Below are 24,740 nucleotides of genomic sequence, written 5' to 3'. Positions count from 1 at the left end.
GTTTAAAAACCATTCACTTAAATTCGGCAACTCCCACGGCTTAGCTGACTGCACTTCCCCTCTTGCATCCTGTAAGGACTGTTCCATAATCATGGTTTCCCCATCTCATTTTCATCTGTTCTGACAATCCCAGAATTTTTTTCTTCTGCCTTGGTTTCCCTCACTGTAGTTGACAGGGCCTTTAATATGTCCATTCCATTTCCTGCACTTCTGCTCTCACCCCTCGAGGATACAATTCCCCCTTTTCCTCATTTTCACCTTGCCAGCCTTCACGTTCAGCAATTTCCAGCCCCTCCAACATGATGCTACCCGCAGACATTGGAGGTGGTTTAGGGCTTTCCAAGTGGTCAATGCAGGTAATGATCTTCATAAAACTAAATAAACCAAGTCATAATCTGCAGACAACTACCCCCCGCCCCCCACCCCCAACAAAAAAAATCACAGAGGATTCATTCACAGGGGCCCTTCTCTGTGTCATGTCCACACTTTGGTTATCCTGTATCATCAGTAAACAATTTCAGTTTGTTGGTCTTTATACTATTATAACAAAAAACATCATCTTAATAGATAAAAGGTTCCAATAAAATGTTTGTTTGCATTTAGTAATAATTGAATAAAAACAACTTTAGAATTCACATATCTAAGCAAGATGTAGACCAGTGTTTAGTTCACGAGTATAAGCTTGTTTACCTCAACACACGTTGAATGGCTTATACTTGTGAATTAAAAGTTCTTATAACCTGCCTGTGCAGAGCCTCTAGAATTTTAAAAAAAATTTGATATTTGGTTCTTTGGCACCATTCCCGAATTTTCGTGCACTGACTTTCTGTAAGTGTAGGTTGTTGGAAATGATATTTCTCATATGAAATATTAGATTTTTAAGTGCAACATGACAAAATTTTAAAGCAATATTTAAAGGTTTTTATCAAGCTTCTCTGGAAACAAATGCTCCAGCTGTTTAATTTCATTAGCCTCAATAAGGAGGAGATACTGGTCGTCAAATGTTTTCCGACATGCTCCAACCATGTAATGGATTTCAATCCTGGTAGTTGAGGGAATATGAAAAGTGCTGTGTATCATTTCTGTTACTGGTTTTTATAGATTTCGAACACCCAGAAGTCACAGATCTCTTTTGGACAGTACACCGAGAACACCCACACCGTTCAAAAATGGACTGGACAAATGTGGAGCTGTGAAGCCTCATGTATGTATGGTTTATTTTGGGGAAATATGCCTCTATTTGCCTATATGTTCATGACATATGTTTTAATCGTTTACCCATCTCTTTCCTGGTATTAATTAAGCATCCAGCACCTCAGTTTGAAGAGGATCTAAAAGAGAGTTTGAAGAGCATTTTGCAGGAAGATGAAGCCCAGTTAGTAAAACGGAAGCAACATGGGGTTAGTACTTGCATTTAGTCATCAAATAATGCTCACCCCATTTTATTTAGATTTAATTGTGCTGTTCATCAATCCACATTTTAATTGGAATCTCAAAGACATGTTAACATTTAGCTGTTATACATCTATTTTTTATTGCCCATTACTTATAGAGTAGCTTGTATTAAGAGCTTAAATTATTCAATATAACAATAAATTTCTTTATAAAGCTCCCTTTTGATAAATGGCACTAATATCAGAAGATCATCCTGCTTGTGCCTTAGAACACTGATGAGGAGTGACTGTTAAGGAAACACTTTTATTTTGCTATAAAGTTATCAAATGAGTAAATAAGTGAGATGAACAAAATATCCTATTTTTGAAAACTTTATGGCTTAAGTAAGCATACACTTGTGGTGATGCATCAAAAAATTATTTATCTTAAATTTAACCTGTCTTCTGAAAGTCATTATGATATCTTAGAGCCATAGCGTTAGAAAGCACAGAACAGGCCCTTCTGCCCAACTTGTTCATGCCGACCAAGGTGCCTACCTGAGTTATTCCCATGTCCCTCAAACCTTTCCTCTTCATGAACCTATCCATGCATCTTATTTTTCCTATTTTATGAGTAGAAGAAAAAAAACAATGGAATTGATGAATTGTCCTGTAGGATGTATGAAGCCTTTCTGTGGGTTTTCTCTGAAAAGTTTGAAAGGATTGGCTCAGTGGTTTTAGCCTTTGCCTTAAAAACAGAAAATATTGGAAATACCATGGAACCATAGAACAATACAGCACAATACAGGCCCTTCGGCCCACCATGTTGTGCCGATCTTTAAACCATGCCTAAGACTGACTGACTAACCCCTTCCTCCCACATATCCCTCTATTTTAAATTCCTCCATATGCTTATCCAACAATTTCTTGAACTTGACCAACGTATCAGCCTCCCGCCACCACCCCAGGCAGCGCATTCCATGCACCAACCACTCTCTGGGTGATAAACCTCCCTCTGATATCTCCCTTGAACTGCCCCCCCCCCCACCCCCACCCCCACCCACCCATTACCTTAAAGCTATGCCCTCCACCCATTACCTTAAAGCCATGCCCTCTTGTATTGAGCATTGGTGCCCTGGGAAAGAGGCGCTGGCTGTCTACTCTACCTATTCCTCGTAATATTTTGTATACCTCTATCATGTCTCCCCTCATCCTCCTCCTCTCCAATTAGTAATGCCCTAGCTCCCTTAGTGTCTCCTCATAATCCATACTCTCCATTCCAGGCAGCATCCTGGTAAATCTCCTCTGCATCCTTTCTAACACTTCCACATCCTTCCTATAATGAGGTGACCAGAATTGGACACAGTACTCTAAGTGTGGTCCAACCAGAGTTTTGCAGAGCTGCATCGTTACTTCGCGACTCTTAAACTCGATCCCATGACTTATGAAGGCTAACATCCCATAAGTTTTCTTAACTACCCTATCCACCTGTGTGGCAACTTTCAGTGATCTGTGGATGTGAACCCCCAGATCCCTCTGCTCCTCCACACTCCCCTGAATCCTGCCATTTACCTTGTACTCCGCCTTGGAGTTTGTCCTTCCAAAGTGTACTACCTCACACTTCTCTGGATTGAACTCCATCTGCCACTTCTCAGCCCAGCTCTGCATCCTATCAATATCCCTCTGCAAGCATCGACAGCCCTCCACACTATCCACAACACTACTGACCTTCGTGTTATCTGCAAACTTGCCAACCCACCCTTCCACCCCCTCATCCAAGTTAGGTCAGGCAGCATCCGTGGAAAGAGAAACAAACTTAATGTTTCAGGTTAAAGGCCCTTTGTCTCGTAGCACAATATATAAATTGCTTTTTAAGTGGAACAATTTAGGGTAACAGGGCCTCAGTTTAATATGTGCAATGTTGTGTGATTGGTTTAAAATTCTGTAAGGAAACATGTTCATGAAACCTCACTAGAGCTCAATATTCATCATCTAGCTACACAGGCCACTTATGAAGAAAGTGCGGAAGTCGCTTGCTTTGGACATCTTGGAAAAGGATGGGGGCAGTGCAAATAAGGCAACACCAAGCACTGTCAGCATGCGCACACAGGTAACTTGCACGCATAAGGCGTACAAGATGTGAGCTCGGCAGTAAGAATCTTATTAACTTCAGCTTGTGACAGTTTGAACTTGGAAAAATATTTTGACTGCTAAAATTATCTGTTTGAAGTAATCGTCCAGAACCAGTGTTTTTTCTCCAGTAACTGGTTAAAGTAATAGTGTTGCTTGTACTATTTTAGTCCTCTTCTAAGCAGTTGCACAACAGATTTGAGAATGGGGGACAAAGGAAGTTTGCTCTTGAGATTTGATGTTTGGCCAGTTAGCACTCAATTGATCAATTATTCAGACCACTAAGTGACTTAATACTATTGTCAGAATAAAAATAGGTGGATGGTTATTCCTTTCTCTGGTGGGTGGGAGAAACAATGAAATGAAAATCTTCAACTCCGAGCTCCAGTATTCATCATGGAACCTCTTGCAAGCTTTTCTCTACATATCAATTCTTGGCCTAATCAGAGATTTTAAGCAAGCCTTGATTTTTTTCCCCCCCCCAGCCACGTGTAGGAAGTACAGGTTTCACTTCTATGGGACAAGCGCCAGGAAGAAAAGAGAACTTTTCTGAAGGGACTGGCTGGGACCAGTGTCTTGAAAGACCAAATAATTAGGGTTGTAGATGGGCTTTTAAAAATAAAAGGGGGATGGAGAAACTTTTCAAATGATTCCTCATTTAGGGAGATTCTTTTGAAAACGACTAGACTTGTTTTCAGCTGAATCATTGATGAGACAGAACTGATGGATTTTTGGACATCATCCTTGTATCCCTCGACCCCCATAACTTGCAAAGATGGAGTTACGGCAGAAAGTTGGTCATGATTTTATTGAATGGTGCAGTAGGCTTGGAGGTTCAAATTGTGCAGTCCTTTTTGTTTTGATTTTCGCACACTTAGTGCTTAACCATTGTAATAGAATGATTTCTGGGTCTCAGTTGAATTTTGGTAGCTAAATTAGAGTTTCCAAATTGAAAACATTTTCCAACACCAGATTTATGATGCACTTGTTTCTCATAGAAGCAAACAGAAGACTTCTTATCAAGAACTTTGAACAACTCTTCTAGTAAAAAGGATGATACTCTGGACAGAGGTTTTATTATACCCAATAAGGAGACTAGTTTTTCTTCCAAACGTTATAATCTAGAAACACCAAAATGGGTAAGTGGTTTTATTAATTGGAAGTATGTCTTTAGTTGTGTTTTTAGAAGTGGCAGAAACTGACAGCTAAATTTCCATTATTATAAAGTGTGGTGTGGGTAATTTAACAGGATCCTTTTGACTTGCTGTTTTTCTCCATGGGTTTTAATCCCCATAAGCACCTTTGATTTTTTTTTTGCCTTTTTTTATGTAGCATATTTTGTTTCATCCTAAATTTGCTGGTTTAACCAGATGACTGAAGCATTCTACTTTAAGTGGACTCGTGATTATTATGAGCAGCATTCAATATGATTTGTTTTTTAGCCAGCTCCAACTCCTGTGCCAGTACTGTTGTCTTTTCTGAAATTTCAGTCACAAGGAATTGTCCTCAAATTATAGCAATCAAGATTAATCAGATTTGCAACTTTATACATGTACATGAAACAAATGAAAGATTTTATTGACCAAATCCAAATATTGTAGTCTGCCTATTCACCAGAGTTCATTGTTCAAAATTTAACTCTGGCTAATTTTTAGCAGGAGGTGTAACTATATTGGATCTTTAGAATAACAAAACTTATTTGCAATCTCTAATCTGTTTGCCCTCTTAATGTTTGCAGATGACTAGTGCTTGGGAAGCAGTGGCCTGTGGAAGAACAAAGGATCAACTAATAATGACTGAGAAAGCCAGGAAGTATTTAAATGCCTTCAAATCCACACACACCTCCAGGACTTTGATTTTATAATGCTGTACGGAATACTCTAATGCACTAACAATTCTAGTCAAAAGGATTATCTGGTGGAATGCTAGCTATCAAAATGTTTTAAATGCATCCATGAAACATTAAGTTCCAGTGGTGGTTTGTTATTCCTGTAGAGGAAAGAGATTGTTCCAATGACTGATGATTTCATAAAACAACTATTCCATATCATCAGTTTGTAAGTTCCAGAATATAAGAGCATGATTTGAAATTTATACACTTCTTTTCAACAAAAGAATCTTGCATTAACAATTTAATGTTAGCTTCAAACTCTCCTTTCACCAGAAGACTTCAGTACTGAGCAATCACTGTGCAGGATAATGTGTGTGTGGTGTTGTGACTGAGATGGGTTTAATGCTGGTCGTTGCAGCTTTGTTTCCAGGGTGCATTGTCTTGACTGCTTACAGAAGATTTTATCATCAGAACAAACTTAAAAATGCTGAACATCTCTCTGATAGTAATGTGAATTGAGAAGTTATCCCTCCATAATATTTCTTATTTCAGAACCCTTCATGCTAAGGTGTGCATCTTTATAGCTGATTTTTTTCGTCATTGCAGTGTTAAAGCATAGAAGTTGTACTATGCTTATATAAACTCGCACTTGAGTTCTAAATCTTTTTACAAATTATCTTAATTGTCCTTTTACAAAGTGTAGCTTTTATTGTCACTGACCTACCCTTCCAGGTTTGTTATGCGTGATGATTTTTCAAATAACAAAGATGTAGATATCTATCAACTTCCATTTGTTGCTTTTTTAATGTTAACAAAGCAGTTTTTACAACTAACAGAATCTTTCTGAAAGGTTCTGTTCCAGGAACCGTTCCAGAATTAACTGTGTATAGTGTTTTATGATTTATAAATAAGAAATTAATACAGAGCAACAGCCATTAAAATCAATTCAGGATTCATACAGACGCTCCCCATATTCATTGCTTTACTTAACCATAAATATGCCAACATCCCAATGGGATTTAAGAGTCCATCTGTTTTAATTTTCTTTATTTCCAGTAGCCATGCAGTGCCCTTTTGTGTAAAAGTTTTGTTCTGTTTTCCTCAACTCCTCCATGGTGGTGTTTGTGCTCCACGTGGTGAGGGCGGAGTGGAACTGTTTTTGATTCTGCATCTTGAGCGGTGGTTTTATAGCCACCTTGGAACATGGCTTTTTTTTTGCTTGATTGATATCACAACTTTACAAGGAACATAGAACATTACAGCACAGTACAGGCCCTTCAGCCCATGATGTTGTGTCAATATTTTATCCTGCTCTAATATCTACATGACCCCTCCCACATAGCCCTCCATTTCTTTATCATTCATGTGTCTATCTAAGAGTCTCTTAAATGTTCCTAATGGATCTGCCCCTACAACCTCTGCCAGCAGTGCATTCCACACGCCCACCACTCTGAAAGAATTGCCCTGATTGTTTAGATTTGAATAGTTGAAGATAATGGACAGAGTATGAAGTTAAAAGCATCATTAAAGTCTGGGCTTTTTACAATGACCCTGGCTTAAGGGTGATTTCTATAAGAATTCTCAGTGTGATTTCACCTAAAATTTGTGCCTTTGTGTGTTGTCTTTGCTGGCATGGCTGGACTTTTTTTGTGTAAGTGGCTTCTAGTTTCACTGTAGTCATTGGATCTGACGTGCATTGCCTACCATGCTCTCCTAGTATTTGTGGAACATGAGAAATAACATCTGCCAGACAAAGAAGAGGCTAAAGATATGTTTTTAAAATGAAGACCAACTAATACTCAGGCAAATGATGCACCTAGTAGTTACTAAATCAGCATGCTAAAAATAATATCTGGCCACAAGAGACTACAATACCTTTTGTAGATTATCTCTTTCAGTAAGTTATATCACAAGACTTTTGCAGGAAGCAGATTTTCTGGCTGTGTACATAGGTGATGCTGCAACTACTAAATTGTCAGAGTTTAGATTCCAGAACAAAGACTGAATGAACTGTGATTTGAGCAATGTATTTCATATCACATTATTTCCCTTATGCAGACAGAGCTTCCATCTTTAAGTTGAATCCTTTGTGTGTTTACCTAATGGCTTGGGTATCTTAAGACTGGAATTTTTTATTATTAACTATTTACACAGACCAAAATCATACAAGCTGTTCCAGCTCCAGAGTAACATCTTGTAATGATTCTGAACTCGGGAATTAAATGTTACAAGCACTTGAATAGTAAGGGAAGGCACTTCCCATTGAATATTCTATCTAAAATATGATTATGCAGCTAGATATGGATATCAGTCATTGACACAGGAATATTGTTTTACAATCTGTGGTTACAACAAGTTTATAAATGTGATTTAAAGAACATGTTTTTATTAGTGTCTTATTTTATATTGAGGTCTCAAAATGCTACACAACCAATCGCAATAGTGACTCACAGTTAAAAATATTTAATTTTTTTGTGCTGTGAATTTGACTCAATGCAAATTTATTTTAAAAGAAAATCCTTTACAAGTAATTGTTAAATACATTGAACAAATGGAATCATTTGTTGAAAGAATTTAAATGAGGAATCAAGAGGGCTAAAAGGGGCCATGAAATGTCCGTGGCGAGTTGGATTAAGGAGAATCCCAAGGCATTTTATACCTGTATTATAAACAAGAGGTTAGCTAAGGAGAGGGTAGGGCCACTCGAGGACAAAGGAGGGAGTTTATGCCTGGAGCAAGTAGAAGTAGGCGAGATACTAAATGAGTACTTTGCATCGGTATTCAGTGAGGAGAAGGACGTGGACAATAGTGAGGTGCCTGTTGATACTGAGGAGGGGGTGTTGGGCCTTTTGAAGGACATTTAAGGTGGATAAGTCCCCGGGGCCTGATGGGATCTATCCCAGGTTATTGAGAGGCAGGAAAGCAGATTGCTGAGGCCTTGACAGAGATCTTTATATCCTTTTTACCGACTGGTGAGGTTCCAGAGGACTGGAAAACAGCCAATTATTGTTCCTTTGTTTAAGAATAGCGGTGGGGACAAACCAAGAAACTAAAAGCTTGTGAGCCTTGCATCAGTAGCAGGGAAATTATTGGAGAAAATTCTTAGGGATTCTTATTTGCATCTGGAAATTCATTGAGGATAGTCAGCATGGCTTTGTGCAGGGGAGATCATGTCTTGAGTTCTTTTGAGGAGGTGATGAAGATGTTTAATGAGGGTAGGGCAGTGGATGTTGTCTACGTGGACATGAGGGACTTTGTCAAAAGCTTTACTAATGTTAGGCTGAAGATTAAGGCATATAGGATCCATGGAGACTTGGTTGATTGGGTTGGCCATAAAAACCAGAGGGTAGTGATGGAGGGGTGTTATTCTGACTGGAGATCTGTGACCAGTGGTGTTTTGCAGGGACCAATGCAGGGACTTCTGTTGGTGCCATTCTGCAATACAAGATGTAGGTGGGCTGATTAGTAAGTTTGCCAGATGAAAATTGGTCAAAGGATATAGGAGGATATAGATCAGTTGGAAATAACAGAGTATAATCTGGATCAATGTGAGGCGTTGCATTTTGGGAGGTCAAAATGTACGAGGAATGTATGCATGTATAATAATGCAGTAAATGGCAGCAGTGATGTACAGAGGGATTTTGGGGTGCAAGTCCATAGCTCCCTGAAGGTGACAACACAATTAGATAGGATGGTAAAGGTGGCATACAGCATACTTGCCTTAATTGGTCAGGGTGATGGGTATCAATGTCAGGAAGTCATGTTGGCAGCTGTGTAAAACTTTGGTTAGGCCGCCGCATTTGGAGTATTGTGTGCAGTTCTGGTCACTGCATCACAGGAAGGGTGTGGAGACTTTGGAGAGGGTGCAGAGGAAGTTCACTAAGACGTTGCCTGGATTAGAGAGCTATAAGGAGAGATTGGACAAACTTGGGTTGTTTTCTGTGGGATGTTGGAGGCTGAGGGATGACCTGATAGAAGATTATAAAATAATGAGAGTCCTAGATAGGGTAGATGGTCTTTTTCCACAGGGTGGAAATGTCAAACACTAGAGGGCATAGATGTAAGGTGAGAGGGGAGCGGGAAATTCTAAAGTAGATTTGTGAGGTAGGTATTTTGGGTGGCTGGAACACTACCAGGGAGGTGGTGAAAGCAGATATGATAACAACATTTAAGAACCATTTAGACAGGCACATGAACATGAAGGGCAAATTAGTTTAAACTGGCATCATGATCAGCTCAGACACTGTGGGCCGAAGGGCCTATTCTTGAGCTCTACTGTTCTATGGTAAGAACTTGACTACATTGTGATCTTGTAGAAATAGCAAACTTGTATCCTAAATAAAAACTTAGTACTGATAAACATGGTAGTCCATTTATGGAAAATGAGTTGGGTAAAACTGGGTGCTTGATGGTGTGGATGTGGTGAACCAAAGGCTTGTTTCCATGTTGTACATCCATGACTTCTTTGAAACTCAGAACTGTAACACCATACTTGTAACATACTCCCATTGACAGAATATAACAATGGTACAAACTCATCGGTTTAAAAAAGTATCCCACTTTTTTTTAAGTAATTGGTCTGCATCCTATCACAAGCATTTCTTCTGTTCTCTCCATCTTTCTGCAACCTAGAACACTTGTCTTCTCACTTTCCCAGTTCTGAGGAAGGGGTTTTGACAGTGTTTCTCTCCCTACTCTGCTTTACCTGCTGAGTGCTTCCAGCATCATGTGTTATTGTTTTGAACTTGCAGCATTTTTTTGTTGTAAATTGTAAAATAATTATTTTCATTCTGCAATAAGTTAATTTTATAAAGATATTTGCTTTTCTTTTGTGCAAGCTAAAATATAGTGGGAACTTTAATAATTGCAGTAAAGACATGACAGAAGAAAATCAATTGACTTAACATTAAAAATACAACTGCTTACAGCAGTCACTAATGTTATGAAATGGTGTGTAATGTATAATTTTCTCTTTAACATTTCATAATGGTGCTAAGTTTTTGGGAGACAAAGTGGTGAGATTCACTCTTGAATATACAAGGAAAGCAGAGTTTGCTGTATTTTATAACACATTGGAAGAGTCTGGTTGATTTAAGAGCTTGGGCTTCGATCATCACAAGGAACACTGTAAGCTATTTAAATAGTATGTGGAATGCAAGCTGCATTAGCCAAATTGGTCTGTGATACTTTTAAATGAAATTCAAATAGAGCAGGGTATTTTTGAGTCACCTATTTTCATATGTTCAAAAATATTATACACAGTGCATCACAGATTTTGCTTCAACTAACATATTACCATTCATTTTAATCACCTAGTGTATGATCTACAGGGTAATCATTTACACCTTTCACGAAAATCTATCTATTGTGGCAACATATAGACTGAAATGTTGCTCTTAAGGGATCAGCTCTGTAAAAGTGTAAAGATGAATTTTAAGAGTGATTGGAAGACTAGAAATATGCATACCTCAGCAAACATACTAGGTTCAATTAATACTCTGCCTCTGTGAAACTTGCATTGGCAAGAATTAGGCAGAATTTATTACCATTGGACTTTAATAATCTATCAAGTTGGAGACTTACACATTGGATGGGCCTAATACAAGCAAATGGGCTTAGTGTAGACAGGAATTGTGGATGAGGTGGGCTGAAAGGGCCCCTCTTCTGTGCTGTATGATTCTGAGAGTAATGGATTGGAATTTAAGTTCATCTCTCTCCATGGATACCTGCATGGCTCAGTATTTCTTGCTAGCAATTCAGATTTCTACTCAGTTTCCAAATAACAGAACTGAATCCCTCATCATTTTAAGAACCTCAATCATGCCTGGTGAAAATCTGTTCTATAAATAATCTGTCCCCATGTTTTTGTTATCAACCTGGTTATTCCCCTCTGCCCCATTTTGAAATCTGTTGGGAACAAAAACGGAGCAAAAAAATTTCCAAGTGTGAGTAATGCAGCATTTAAAAAAAAAGTCAGTCTACTGGGGCCCTACATTTAACTCTGCTTTCCCATTAATTCCCAAAGCCATGCAATTTTCTCCTTTTTCAAATACCTTAACTTCATTATTGGTGAAAGATGGGGCATGACTTCCGGCAGTTAACAAAAGAACGGGCTGCTCTCTCCTTTCTACCCAGTGCAACTCCCAAGTAAACATAAATATGCCTTAAAGTTCTTAAAACATTATAACACAATAAACATGCCAAAACATTTAAATACCTTAAAGGAAATTATATTAACTAACAAACTATTTCCATTGAAGCGAGCAAGCAATTATAGCATTTGAAATCACAAGGTGCAGCTGTGTAAACTAGGACTGCGGGGAGCAGTGGACTCAGCCCAATACATCACGGGCACATCCCTCCTCCCCACCATCGGTAGTATCTACAGGAGGTGCTGCCTCAAGACGGCAATATCTATCATCAAAGATTCGGATCATGCCATCTTTTCACAGCTACCATCGGGCAGGAGGTACAGAAGCCTGAAGTCCCACATCACTCGGTTCAGGAACAGCTATTTCCCGTCAACCATTCAGTTCTTGAACCAACTGGCCAAACTCCAATCACCACTACACTTTAGCAACACTGAGTACTCTGATTACTTTGCACTAAAATGGACTTTTTTTTTCTTCTTTGTTCTAATTGTTTTTTTTCTTGTGAAAATTGTGTATAATTTATACTTTTCTTGTGAATGCTGTTTGTATGATGCTACATGTCTGTGATGCTGCTGCAGGTAAGCTTTTCATTGCTCCTGTGCATAACGTCCTTGTGCATGTGACAATAAGCTCGACTTTGGCTGTTCTCCATTACATCAATGCAAACAGAGCCACTTGACACATTGTCTAGAAATTGATCACAGTATTTATATTGTCATGAACCAGCAACAAAAGAAACACACTGAGCATGATTCAGTGTTAAAAACTATTTTATAAATCACTACTATTGATAATACGTAAAATAAAAGTAAAAATGTTAGTATGTTAGAATTCAAGAATGTTAAACCTCGAACGTTAACCCCAAAACTAAACTCTTCATGTGTGTGTGTGACAAAGTCCAAAACTCCCAGTTCCGGAATGGTTCTTAAAGTTCAGTTCCGCAAGCCATAAGGTGAAACATGAGCAAGGGCTTCTTCAACAACCACCGTTGTCTGAAGATAAGATGTAGATGTAGAAAAACATAGAGAGAGTACATACGAAATCCAAATGTTCCACGATGGAACCCAAACGACACTTCAGTGTTTACTCGGTAGTGACTTCCTCACCCCGAAAAGCATCCGAACCGTGGTCGTCCACACACAAATACCTGTTTCCTTCTACAGGTCAGCAACAAAGTGAACTCCACCGGATTACTTCCAACTTCCATACATGGATTTCAGTGGCAAACACAGTTATTGTTTCTCATCCATCGATAGAGAAAAACAAGCAGGCTGGTGTCTCTCTCCCTTCTCTCTCTCTCTCTTTTTTCTTCTGCCTTCTTCTCCAACAACGTCATTACGTCCTTTATCTTCTATTGACGTAAGCACGCCCCACACACACATACACACACACTCTCTATCTTAAAGGGACTTTCACTGAGTCCGTAACAATATAGACAATGGTTTGATGTATTCACATTTATAGATAAATTTATTAGAAAGATTCCAGATGGGGCCTATAGCCAAACTCTCACTAATGGGCATATCAAGGACTAATATTACTGAAACTGTTCTTTATAATGTTTTATTTGATGGTTTGAACAATAAGCATTTGGCCAAATTGACTTGGATTCAGCTTGCTACTGCAAGCCACTACCTGCTTGCACTTCCCTGGGCTGGGTGCACTGATTTCCAGTTCTGAGAGTTGGGTGGCAAGGTTTACAGAGACCTCAATTGTGCCTTGGTCTTAGCTGGTGGATTCCTGACCCCCCCCCCCCCCCCCCCCCCCAGAAATCCAGGCTGCAAAGGCTTTCACACATACATTGCTGATCCAATGGAATTAATTAAATAATTTTAAAAATGATTAAAAGTGAATGAAAACAGTAGGAATTAATTAAAAGCAAAATTTAATAAATAACTTACCCTTCCTAATCTGCTGGTGAAGGATCTCCATTCAGGTGACTGGGGAACTCCAATTCTGTAGCAGGTTTGGCTGGCGTTGGAGTGTAGAGTCCCAGCAAATTCAGGGTCCAATGCTGGGGTGACTGGAGTGCCGGTGCCCATTGCTCAGTCCGTCCTGGACTTACTGCTGGCAGTATACGTGCAGTACTGAAGTCTGGAACAATCTTGGAATATTAGAGCTGCAAGTTAAGGGGAAAGGAGGGTTTGGCACAAGAGAACACTGAGGTTCTTGAAGGCAACCTAAGAGTATTTTAAAGGTTCATTCACACAGGGTGGGTGTCACCATCCTTAATTGCAGTGAGAACATAGTGGTGGTGAGAGCCATTTGCTACAGTTTGGTCAGCAGAACGGTCATGCTGTGGATCTGTTCTTCCTTAAAAACAAGGAGGCAAAGTCCCTTCCCTCATGGCCAATGGATAGGTTTTGGCAGAAGCCTGATAGCTGCAAGGTCACCATTACTGAAATTCTTATTTTCTTCTTCCCCACCCCCAATATTTAATTAACCAAATTTAAATTCCTTGGTGGAATTTCAACGTGCATCTCCAGATCAACAGTTTAAATCATGAGATGTGGAATTTCCAAACTAGATAATTAAATCCAGGTATTTTAAAAATCCGGCTCACTAAATGCTCTAAATCCCACTGATCTTGCAATTAATCACCATGATTCAGTGCAGATGATACATATTAGGGAGGCAAATAGCTGGCTAGCTGTCAAAGATAGGAACATGTCTTAAAGCTATAAACTGTTATTGCTATAGAATGGCTGTATTGAGATTGAAGGTGAAAAACAATCCAAGTACAGAAATGGTGTTTCCAATTTTGTCATTAAAAATAGCTCAAACTACATAATTTGCCTCAAGATGCTTTGTTATAAATATTCAGAATTTACTCGGCTGCATCTTTATTTGTCCATGGAGTTTACAATCCATTTTTGAAACTGGATTTTACTTGAATACTTAGTTTTTGGTAAAAATGCCTTATTTTGGGTTTGGATTGTTCCAATTTGCTTTAGATTCTGTGAAGAAAACCTGGCTGTCTAAAACAAAGATCAGATTGTTGGTTGGATAAACTGTACAGAAAATTGGAATCACCAAGACATAATTACTGGCTGTATAAAATTCCCTCCAAGTGAAATAACAATGTAATTTTGCTGCAGTTCTAATATAATGAGATAGTCTAATTATGTACTGGCCTATCCACACAGTGAGAGTTTGTTAGAAAGATTAATGACCAAATTCCTTTTGTCCCCTTTTCAATACTGGCTTTGGGCTAAATATGAGAAAAAAGTACTGGGCTGCTGATCTTTTTTTCCTAATTTAAGACTAAGTACGTACAAAATCCACAAAGAAATGGCCTTTACTTACTTGGCAAGGCCACAGAAAATCCCTTAAATGATGCGAGATGCTAAGGCTGAACCCCTATCCTGTTTTCACTCTTTTTAAACTGAGGCAAAAGATTTCAGCTTCTGGCATATTTTTTCTTCATGCCTCCCAATTTTAAAAGGTTAAGGAAAGACAGTAAGCAAAATACAGATAAATTCATTGTTTTAATAAAGGAGTTAATTCTCTTTCAATCCTATATAAAACAATAGTAATTAAAAACTTCCTTTTTTTGAAAGTAAAATATTTACATATTAACAAGTAACTGTGCAAAATTTACATGAAAAATGGAAAGACGGGATTTGTAAAAGACCAAGGGCGTAACAGTTTTCAGGCATTGGTAAAAATACTGATTAGTTTTCAGTTTACACACACAACTCATCAGCTTAATAGCATCTTAAATGTTTCTTTTAACAACATAAAATTACACACAAAGAAAGCAAAAGTATTTACAATCATAATGTCCTATTGATAGACAATCATTTAATACAATAACCTCTGAAAATATAAAGAAAAATTTAGTATTTTTTTTATAAAAAAATAGATACAAAGAAGGGACATTGCTCTGGTTACCATTAAGTAGGCCCATTGCTTGCATACAGTCTTTTTACCAAAATAATTACGGTTTACATAGCAATTTGTTATGTGCCAAAATTATGTACAAATTATTAGCTCACTGATAGACACCAGCAAATTGTTTTCTACACGTGATTCATACCAGGTAACAATCCTTTTCACAATTCACCATTTCTTAAATTTCTTTAAACTAAAGTTTTACATTAGCTAGATAGCCAACACAGTGCAAGTGTATATTTATGCAGAAAAGTTATTTTTTAAATCCTTTACGGCATCATGTATTGTGTCAAATAAAAAAAGCATTTTTCTTTTTACAAATGCCCAACAACATTCACAAAAAAATCCTTCTTGAAGGCTTTGAAGAAAACCCTCTGACATGCAAATCACATGGTGAGAACTGTAGAGTTATCACTGAACAAACGCTCCTAACTCTTCACAAACCATACATTTACAAAGGCTAATGTGAGGGGAAAAAATACAGCAAAAGGAACAAATGATGAAAATCAGAAAAATATGAAAATGATTTTTTGCTCCATGCCCTTGAAGGTAAAACAATGCAAGGTCATTAGCTTCAGACTGATATCATTCAAAGTCTTCTAAGTCAAATGATTCGAAAACAGAATACTTAAATGTTTCAAGTTGCTACGAATCTGCCAAGAAGGTGGCAAATTATACACTGGTGAAATCAGAATCAGTTTTTAAATATGGCTTGTTTGGCAAGAAGGCCACTCAGTCAGGAGACGAGAAGTGATAAGATTTTTTTATTTTATAAATAAAGTATCCACAGGTCTCACTGTATTCTTTTCTTCTAAATAAGATTCAAAACTTTAAAAACATACGAGATAATGTAAAGCTGAACTTCCAAACATTCTCCTGCTTGCAGAATTCCAGCTGGTCTTCAACTCTTCCTCTTCCCCCCTCCCCTCCTTTCCCAGAAAAATGCAAAGAAAAAGAAATGGCAGAAGGTTGTCTCGGTCAAAAAAACTAATCAACCAAGGATGTTTATTTAAGGAATGCACGGTATAGCATTAGTGAATGGCTTGTCTCACGCTCATTCTCCAAGCAGAAGATGAGGTCCCTGAGGTTGACTCTTGTTATTCGTTGTCGTGTGAACTGTCTGGTTGTTCCAACTCCAGAGCCACCTGGTGTCCCGCCCGTACCAGGTCCCTGAAGCAAAGGAAAAGATAATGTCTTGTGTTCCATAGTAAATAAAGAATTGATAAGGTTAGCAAGTAATACCAAGGACTGAAATGCAACAATTAAAAATCCAGCAACTTCCTTCCCTCAGAACTGATGATAAATTTGTATTGCAATTTCTTTGCTTCATTTTGCTGATACAGTAACATTCTGATGATCTGATGGTTCAAATTTCCCCATGGCTCACTGGGCCCCTGTTCCCGCGCTCCCTTGAAACCCACTGGGGCCCCTGTTCCCGCGCTCCCCTGCTTCCTGTGCTCTCTGAAATTCACTTGTTTCACTGGAAAATTTACAATGCTACTTGGAACACCTTTAAAAAAGTGAATTCTAAGTGTGTCGATGTACTAATAGGAATAACATCCAACAGTCCAGAAAATCTGCCAGTCCAGAACCAAAGTCCTGAGGGTGCTGTATTATCAGAGTTTTATTATATATTCTTCACTACCAAAAGTTCCAATCAAGTTTGCCCATTAGCGCAATAATAGAAAAGTTAAGCCATGCGGTATGTTGGTCTCAGCTAGGAAGTCAAAAGTCCCAGATTGGGAAATATCATAAAATGTTCCTGCACTTCATTGATATTCAATGACCTGCAGATTTCCAGAGTGTTGTACCAAACACTAGTGAAGCATTAGGAAAAAGAGAAACTTCAAATGCCACATGAAATGAACTGAGATTGTTTTTTGGTTTGAACTGTTGGTTCCAGGTCACACATTACTTGCTCTGCCACTATTTATCAATTAATGGAAGATCATATTTAGTTGTTGTTTCACGATTTCTACCACTCAAACTCATTTGAAACCATGAAACAAGAGGCATTAAAGCAATTGTACAAGATGGATTGTAAACCAGATCTCACAGGTAAAAATACCCTCTTTTACGGTCTTTATATAGAAGACCAACTTTATATCTGTTTCACTTTATAGGATTTTAATTTAACTGTGATTTATACTTATGACTTCCAAGGATTAGCACTGAATCACCCACTGAAAATAGCAAAGCTTATATAACACAAATGGAAAAATCATGATAGGTAAATGCCTTCATATTAACTAACCTGGTGGTTCATTTAATAGAAGTAAATAATTCATATAAAATACAAGAATATTCATCTTCTTCCAATGTAAGGAATTTGAGTTAGAAATGAGTTTCAGGCATGAAATGACCATGGTACATCATGCTATTTGATTTGTTTCTTATGTAGTAGAAGTTTTCCCCATTACAATCAGCTTGTATTGAATTTGAGCTTTACACGCTTCTGAAGTTCTATCCATGATTCTGAAATCCTATCAAAACTGGAGTTTGGATGTATTGTACGTAATCAATGTGTGTTCACGTTTAGAAGGTTAGAGGTACTACCTTTATGGAAAACTGTCTAACAAACACTTTAAGCGTCATCTTAAACATTACTGTACAACAAGAACGTCACCAAGTGTTGAATGACTGAAAGCTAACAGGCAGATACAGCAAGCAATTAGGAGGAAAAACAAAATACTGGCTTTTACTGTAAGAGTTAACTGCAAGAGTATGGACCTCTGAGGTGACACTGGTGACACTGCACCTGAAATACTAGTATTGATCTGGTTTCCATATCCAAGGAAGGATATACTTGTGATGGAAGGAGTGCAACAAAGGTTCACTAGATTGATGCTGGGGCGAGGGGAAGGGATTGTCCTTTGGGGAAAGATTAAGAACAGACCTATACTATTGAGTTTAGAAGAACATGAGGTGATTTGATTGTGGCATACAAGATTTTTTATGGGGCTCAACAAGAAAGATGTAGGGATGATGTTTCCCCTGTCCAGTGTGTTACAGTCTCTAAGGGGTTGGCCACTCAGAACCAAGACAACAAGTTATTTCTTCATTGAGAGAGTAGTGAAGCTTTGGAGTTCTCTACTCAGGGTGCTGGAACATAGAACAGTACAGCACAGGAACAGGCCCTTAGGCCCACAATGTTGAGCTGAATTAACACCTGACCAAAATAGTCCCTTCTGCCTACACAAGTCCATATCCCTCCATTCTCTGCATATTCATGTGCGCAGCTAAGAGCCTCTTAAACACCTTTTTCATATTTGCCTCTACTGCCATCCCAGGGCAGCACATTCCACATACTCTCTGTGTAAAAAAAACTTGCCCCGCACATCTCCTTTGAACTTACTCCCTTTCACCCTAAATGCATGCCCTCTAGTATTAGATATTTCGACCCCAGGAAAAAGATACTGGCTGTCTTCTCCCTCAATGCTTAGCAATCTTATAAACTTCCAGCAGGTCTACCCTTAGCCTTCGCCTCTCTATAGAAAGCATTCCAACCTCTCCTTATAGCACATGCCCTCTAATCCAGGCAGGATCCTGGTAAACCTCTTCTCCACCCTCTCCAAAGCCTGCTTGTCCTTCCTATATTGGGGCACCCAGATTGAATGCAATACTCCAGTCGGTCTTCTCAGTGGAGGACACGTTTAACATGCCAAAGAGATATGTTACGGATGCGATGGGAGGTGAGGACCTCGATACAAATGCTGTCACTAAAGAGGTAGTGATGAACAAACTAGTGGGTCTAAAGGTAGACAAGTCCCCTGGTCCTGATTGGATGCATCTCAGGGCACTGAATGAAATGGCGAAAGTTATAGTGGAGGCGTTTGTGATAATCTATCAAAATTCTCTGGACTCTGGGAAGGTCCCGGCAGACTGGAAGACAGCAAATGTCACGCCACTGTTCAAAAAAGGATGTAGGCAAAAGGCAGGTAACTATAGGCCAGTTAGCTTAATGTCTGTACTTGGGAAAATGCCTGAAGCCATCATTAAGGAAGAAGTAGTGAGACATCTGGATAGAAGTGGTTCCATCAGGCAGACACAGCATGGATTCAGGAAGGGCAGATGCTGTTTGACAAAATTACTGGAATTCTTTGAGGATATAATGAGCGCAGTGGATAAAGGAGAACAGGTGGATGTTGCATACTTGGATTTCCAGAAGGCATTCGATAAGGTGCTGCATAAAAGACTTATCCATAAGATAAGGATGCATGGAGTTGGGGGTAATGTATTAGCACAGATAGAGGATTGGTTAACCAATAGAAGGCAGAGAGTTGGGATAAATGGGTGATTCTCTGGTTGACAATCAGTGGTGAGCGAGGTGCCGCGGGGGTCGGTGCTGGGCACGCAAATGTTCACGATATACATTAACGATTTGGAAGAGGGGACAAAGTGTAGGGTATCTAAGTTTGCTGATGACACTAAATTGAGTGGAAAAGCAAATTGTGCGTAAGATGTGGAGAGTCTGCAGAGAGATATAGATAGGTTAAGTGAGTGGGCAAGGGTCTGGCTGCTGGAGTACAATGTTGGTAAATGTGAGGTCATCCACTTTGGAAGGAAAAATAGATCAGATTATTATTTAGATGGTGAAAGATTGCAGCATGCTGTTGTGCAGAGGGACTTGGGAGTGCTTGTGCATGAATTGCAAAAGGATGGTTTGCAGGCGCAACAGGTTATCAAGGAGGCAAATGAAATGTTGGCCTTCATTGCTAGAGGGATTGAATTTAAGAGCAGGGAGGTTATGCTGCAACTGTACAGGGTACTGGTGAGACCACACCTGGAGTACTGTGTGCGGTTCTGGTCTCCTTACTTGAGGAAAGGTGTACTGGCTTTGGAGGCCGTGCAGAGGAGGTTCACCAGGTTGATTCTGGAGACTAGGGGGTTAACCTATGAGGAGAGATTGAGTCGCTGGAATTCAGAAGAATGAGAGGGGATCTTATAGAAACAGATAAAATGATGAAAGGGACAGATAAGATAGAGGCAGGAAGGTTGTTTCCACTGGTAGGTGAGATGAGAACTAGGGGACATAGCCTCAAGATTTGGGGGAACAGATTTATGACAGAGATGAGGAGAAACTGCTTTTTGCAGAGAGTACTGAATTTGTGGAATTCTCTGCCCAGGGAAGCAGTAGAGACTACCTCATTAAGTATATTTAAGACACAGTTAGATAGATTTTTGCATAGTAGGGGAAATAAGGGTCATGGGGAAAAGGCAGGTAGGTGGATCTGAGTCCACGACCAGATCAGCCATGATCTTATTTTACAGCACAGGAACAGGCCCTTCGGCCCACAATGTTGTGCCGAACAAATTACATTAGTAATAAAATGCCCAACTAATCCCTTCTGCCTACACAATGTCCACATCCTACCATTTCCCTCACATTCATGTGCCTATCTAAGAGATTCTTGAGTGCTCCTATTGTATTTGCCTCCACCACCACCCCAGGCAGCGCATTCTGGGCACTCACCACTATCTGTGTAAAACAACTTGCCCCGCACATCTCCTTTGAACTTGCCCCTTATCACCTTAAATGCATGCCTTCTGGTATTAGACATTTCAACCCTGGGAAAAAGATACTGCTGTCTACTCTACCTATGCCTCTCATAATCTTATCAACCTCTATCAGATCTCCCCTCAGCCTCTGCCACTCCAGAGGGAACAACCCAAGTTTGTCCAACCTATCCTCAAGCACATGCCCTCTAAAACAGGCAGCTTCTTGGTAAACCTCTTCTGCACCCTCTCCAAAGCCTCGACATCCTTCCTATAATGGGGCGACCAGAACTGAATGCAATACTCCAGATGTGGCCTAACTATAAAGTTTTATAAAGCTGCAGCATAACTTCCTGACTCTTGAAGTCAGTGCCTCGACTAATGAAGGCAAGCATGCCATATGCATTATTTACCGCCCTATCAACCTGTGTAGCCACTTTCAGGGAGCTATGAACTTGGACCCCAAGATCCCTCAGGTATTCATTATATTTCAAGAGAGTTCGAATAGGGGTATCTTATCTTACATCATTAGATATTGCTTGATTCCCTCAAGGTGAGGAAAGTACAGGAAAGCAGTGCTATAGAAAAGATCGGCCAGGATCTGATCGAATGTTGAAGCAGTTCAATATGACCTACTCCCATTTCTTAATTTCTTGTGTTCTTTCGAAATCCTTGACTGTAAAAAATGAGGAGGCTTTCCCCTCATAACTTGCAATGGAGAAATTCACGTGATTCTAAAATTTTGAATGGCATTAAAATGCAAATTATACTTCTATAAATAAATAGCAGATACCTCTGCCCCAGCGCCAATCCCCGGTACTGGTGAATCAACCTTCCGTTTCTTTCTGGGACCAATGGCAGCTAAAGCAGTTAAATTTGCTTCTCTCTGTCTCATTTGAGCCAGTTCCTGTTGTTGCATCTAGGATTCAAGAAGATTCAATTATTTAGACCAAAGAGTGCAGCTGTTCCAGTCCCCCACATTACAATGGTCTTCCTTAGTTTCCATGCATCATAACAATTTGTCAGATGCCCAAACAGTCTTACTGAGTTTGAAATTTAACTTCTAGAAATTGTTCACATTTGTTACGAAACAAAAAGTTTATTGTACAAATATTAACACTACTTTTACCAATAATGTCTTTGATCTATCATCAGAACACACCACTGTCACTTGGTAGTAATGTTATGGCTGTTTAAGTCAAATGCTAGAAATGCAAACTTCACTTTTGAAATCATATTCCACAGGGTTTTAAATTTCTTTTTTAGGTGAATGCTGATAAAAAGAACTGCTCCACCAACATTTACTCTAATATAATATTCTTACCTCTTTGGCCTTTTGTTTTAGCCTAAGTTGTTCAGGGTCCTCTTGTCTGGAGCGAGACTGATGATGAAATGGAAGGAGATGATAAACGTAAAGGAACATAGCATTTGGTTCTAGGCAGACTGGAGTTTAGATTGATAATGTTACAAACTCCTCTAAAACCACTGTCCAATTAATCAACATTCTTTTGTATCTTTTAAAGCAACCTTCACATTAATGATTTTGTACTCTAAAGTCTAAGCTGCAACAACTTACTGAAAAGTGGATTTGACTCAAAGGATGTGACACTTATAGTGATTATTTAATACCATATTGAATTGCTTTGTTCGGTTTCAACTTCTTTCCCATATGTATAATTCAAAGTAATCCACCAAAAATAAAGGTTTAAAAGTAATAAGAATCAGTTCTATAATTGATCAGTACAGAGATGGAGGGAACCAGAACCCAAACATTCTTGAGGTATAACCGATGGTTGATGATAATGTGTCAATCAAATTTATGAAACTTGATCTAACCCAGGAAGAATCAACCAGCTTGAATGGCACTCATTCCTCCACACTTAACATTCACTTGCTCCATACGAATTCAACATGGCTGCAGTGCATTTCATCTGAAAAGCACACTTACCATAACTGCAATTTTAGATGGGGTGTGACAGAATTGTTTAGCCTCATTGAATAAGAACAATTGTATATAGTGGACGAATACTCATGGGTCCTATAGTGAGCATATGCATTTGATGTTTAATCAGCAGTGACTTTGCTCTAGCATTGAATGAGAAGTCTGGATATTAGAAATGCACATTCCTGTTTCTCATGGAGCTGGAGGATAAAATTTTGTCCTCTGTTGCACATGCTAAATGTCCAAATAAAAGTATAATTGCACACCAGTTCCAAAATATGATTCCATTGATTGCTTCTGAAATTCAGTTTAACTGAAAAGTACAAGTGATTGCTACTATATTGAACATTTATAACACGTGAACAACAAACGTCTAGTCATGAATTTAATTTAATTTATAAGATGTTTGATATTACTTATATTGCACTTACAGCACATTCTAAGATACCTATTAGTCACATGTACATCGAAACACAGTGAAATGTGCCTTTTTGCGTTACTGAGAATGTGCAAGTGTCGTCACTCTTCCAGCGCCAACATAGCAAACCCACAGCTCCTAACCTGTACGTCTTTGGAATGTGGGAGGAAACCCACACAGACACAGGGAGAATGTACAAACTCCTTACAGACAGCGGTGAAATTGAACCTGGTTTGCTGGCGCTATAATAGCGTTACTCTATACTACCAATTTAAAATATACAACCTGCGGCCTACCTTTGCTGCTCGCATTAGAATTTCCCTTTCTTGTTCATCTTTTCTCTGTTTTTCTATTTGATCCAGTTGTTCAAAGAACTTGAGCTGTGACCTTACATCACTTAACTGTTCGTACCTGTCATCCTCCTGAAGTCAAAAGGTAATCAAAATTATTTGTTGTTTGCAGTAGTGGTGAAAAGAAAACTTCTACATATAAACCTTGATAAATAAAAGAGTCTGTCCCATCGAGAGTTTCTTTCTTTATGCAAATTTGTGAACGGCAATATTCTAAACCACTTAACATATCAAAACTACAGGTAACTTGTCCAGCGGTGCTGGGTGAGGGGTAAAATGTTCGGTTCATCACCTTCCTACCCCAGTAACTAATACTCTCCTCGTTAATAATAAATGAAGTAACAAAACTGCTATAAACTCGGTACTTAATCCAAATACACAAAAAAGTATTTTACACATTAATGATGACTACTAACAACAAAATCCTTCAAATATTTAATTGGTTTCTCATTCTCAGCCTCATTTTGTTAAGTGGATTGAACCTAGGTTTATACAAAAGTAAAATATTTTGCATTTTGTGACTGTGTAGTTTTGTAATTAGCTGTTGGAAATACTCATGTGGCCAGGCAGCAAAAGTGAGAGGGACAGTGGTAATATTTTGGGCTGATAAACCTTCTGATCAAAGGCCAATGACCTGAAACCACCGCTTCTGCTTCTCTCCCAGCAGATGTTGCCTGGTCTGCAGAGCATTTCTAGCATTTTTCATATCGTTTTTTAAAAATATAGTATTATTTGTCATTTAGGTTTAGTGCAACCTACCACTTTATCTTAAAAACTTGAATGAAAGTTTGAACATTCCACCAAATAAATCTTTCAAAATGTATTGACTTGCAATACAATCACACAAATTTTAGTTTTCCATTTGTACTGAATAGACTGTCAAGTGCTAAAAGTGGCTTCACTTTGTCTGAGGTTGGGAGTGGAAATGATTAGCTAGACTTTCTGCTACTCACTCCAAGGATGTAATGGTTGCTAAAATGTGCATCTTTGGTATTAGGTGAAGTGAGGATCTGGCTTGCTGTACTTCCTTTGTGAAATTTCCTGCCACCACTGATTATCTCATTTCCCACTTTTGTGAGGTTTCAGAATATTACTGACATCTACTGATATTATCAGAAAAGGCAGAGGGCTCAATGTAAGGATTCTTTTAACAA

General features: G+C 38.8%; 2 protein-coding genes across 4 annotated transcripts in view; one reads left to right on the top strand and one right to left on the bottom strand.

The window, feature by feature from the left end:
- The window catches only part of mybl2b (v-myb avian myeloblastosis viral oncogene homolog-like 2b), a 30,845-nt gene extending 20,637 nt beyond the window's left edge, over positions 1 to 10,208 (top strand). For all 3 annotated transcript variants that reach the window (XM_052031630.1, XM_052031629.1, XM_052031628.1), the window contains 5 exons: positions 1,102 to 1,204; positions 1,305 to 1,400; positions 3,370 to 3,483; positions 4,502 to 4,642; positions 5,242 to 10,208. In XM_052031630.1, coding sequence (XP_051887590.1) covers positions 1,102 to 1,204; positions 1,305 to 1,400; positions 3,370 to 3,483; positions 4,502 to 4,642; positions 5,242 to 5,367 — 580 coding nt within the window. In that variant the 3' untranslated portion in view covers positions 5,368 to 10,208. The remainder of the gene's footprint in view (positions 1 to 1,101; positions 1,205 to 1,304; positions 1,401 to 3,369; positions 3,484 to 4,501; positions 4,643 to 5,241) is intronic.
- Positions 10,209 to 14,956: 4,748 nt separating this feature from the next.
- The window catches only part of taf4a (TAF4A RNA polymerase II, TATA box binding protein (TBP)-associated factor), a 66,161-nt gene continuing 56,377 nt past the window's right edge, over positions 14,957 to 24,740 (bottom strand). The window contains exons 12-15 of the mRNA XM_052031224.1: positions 23,533 to 23,658; positions 22,201 to 22,257; positions 21,670 to 21,795; positions 14,957 to 16,550 (exon numbers count right to left, since the gene is read on the bottom strand). Of these exons, the coding sequence (XP_051887184.1) occupies positions 16,386 to 16,550; positions 21,670 to 21,795; positions 22,201 to 22,257; positions 23,533 to 23,658 (474 nt within the window). The 3' untranslated portion in view covers positions 14,957 to 16,385. The remainder of the gene's footprint in view (positions 16,551 to 21,669; positions 21,796 to 22,200; positions 22,258 to 23,532; positions 23,659 to 24,740) is intronic.

This window comes from Pristis pectinata, chromosome 16, assembly GCF_009764475.1.
Source record: "Pristis pectinata isolate sPriPec2 chromosome 16, sPriPec2.1.pri, whole genome shotgun sequence".
NCBI classification, from domain to species: Eukaryota; Metazoa; Chordata; class Chondrichthyes; order Rhinopristiformes; family Pristidae; genus Pristis; species Pristis pectinata.
This window is presented reverse-complemented; position numbering and strand designations above follow the sequence as displayed.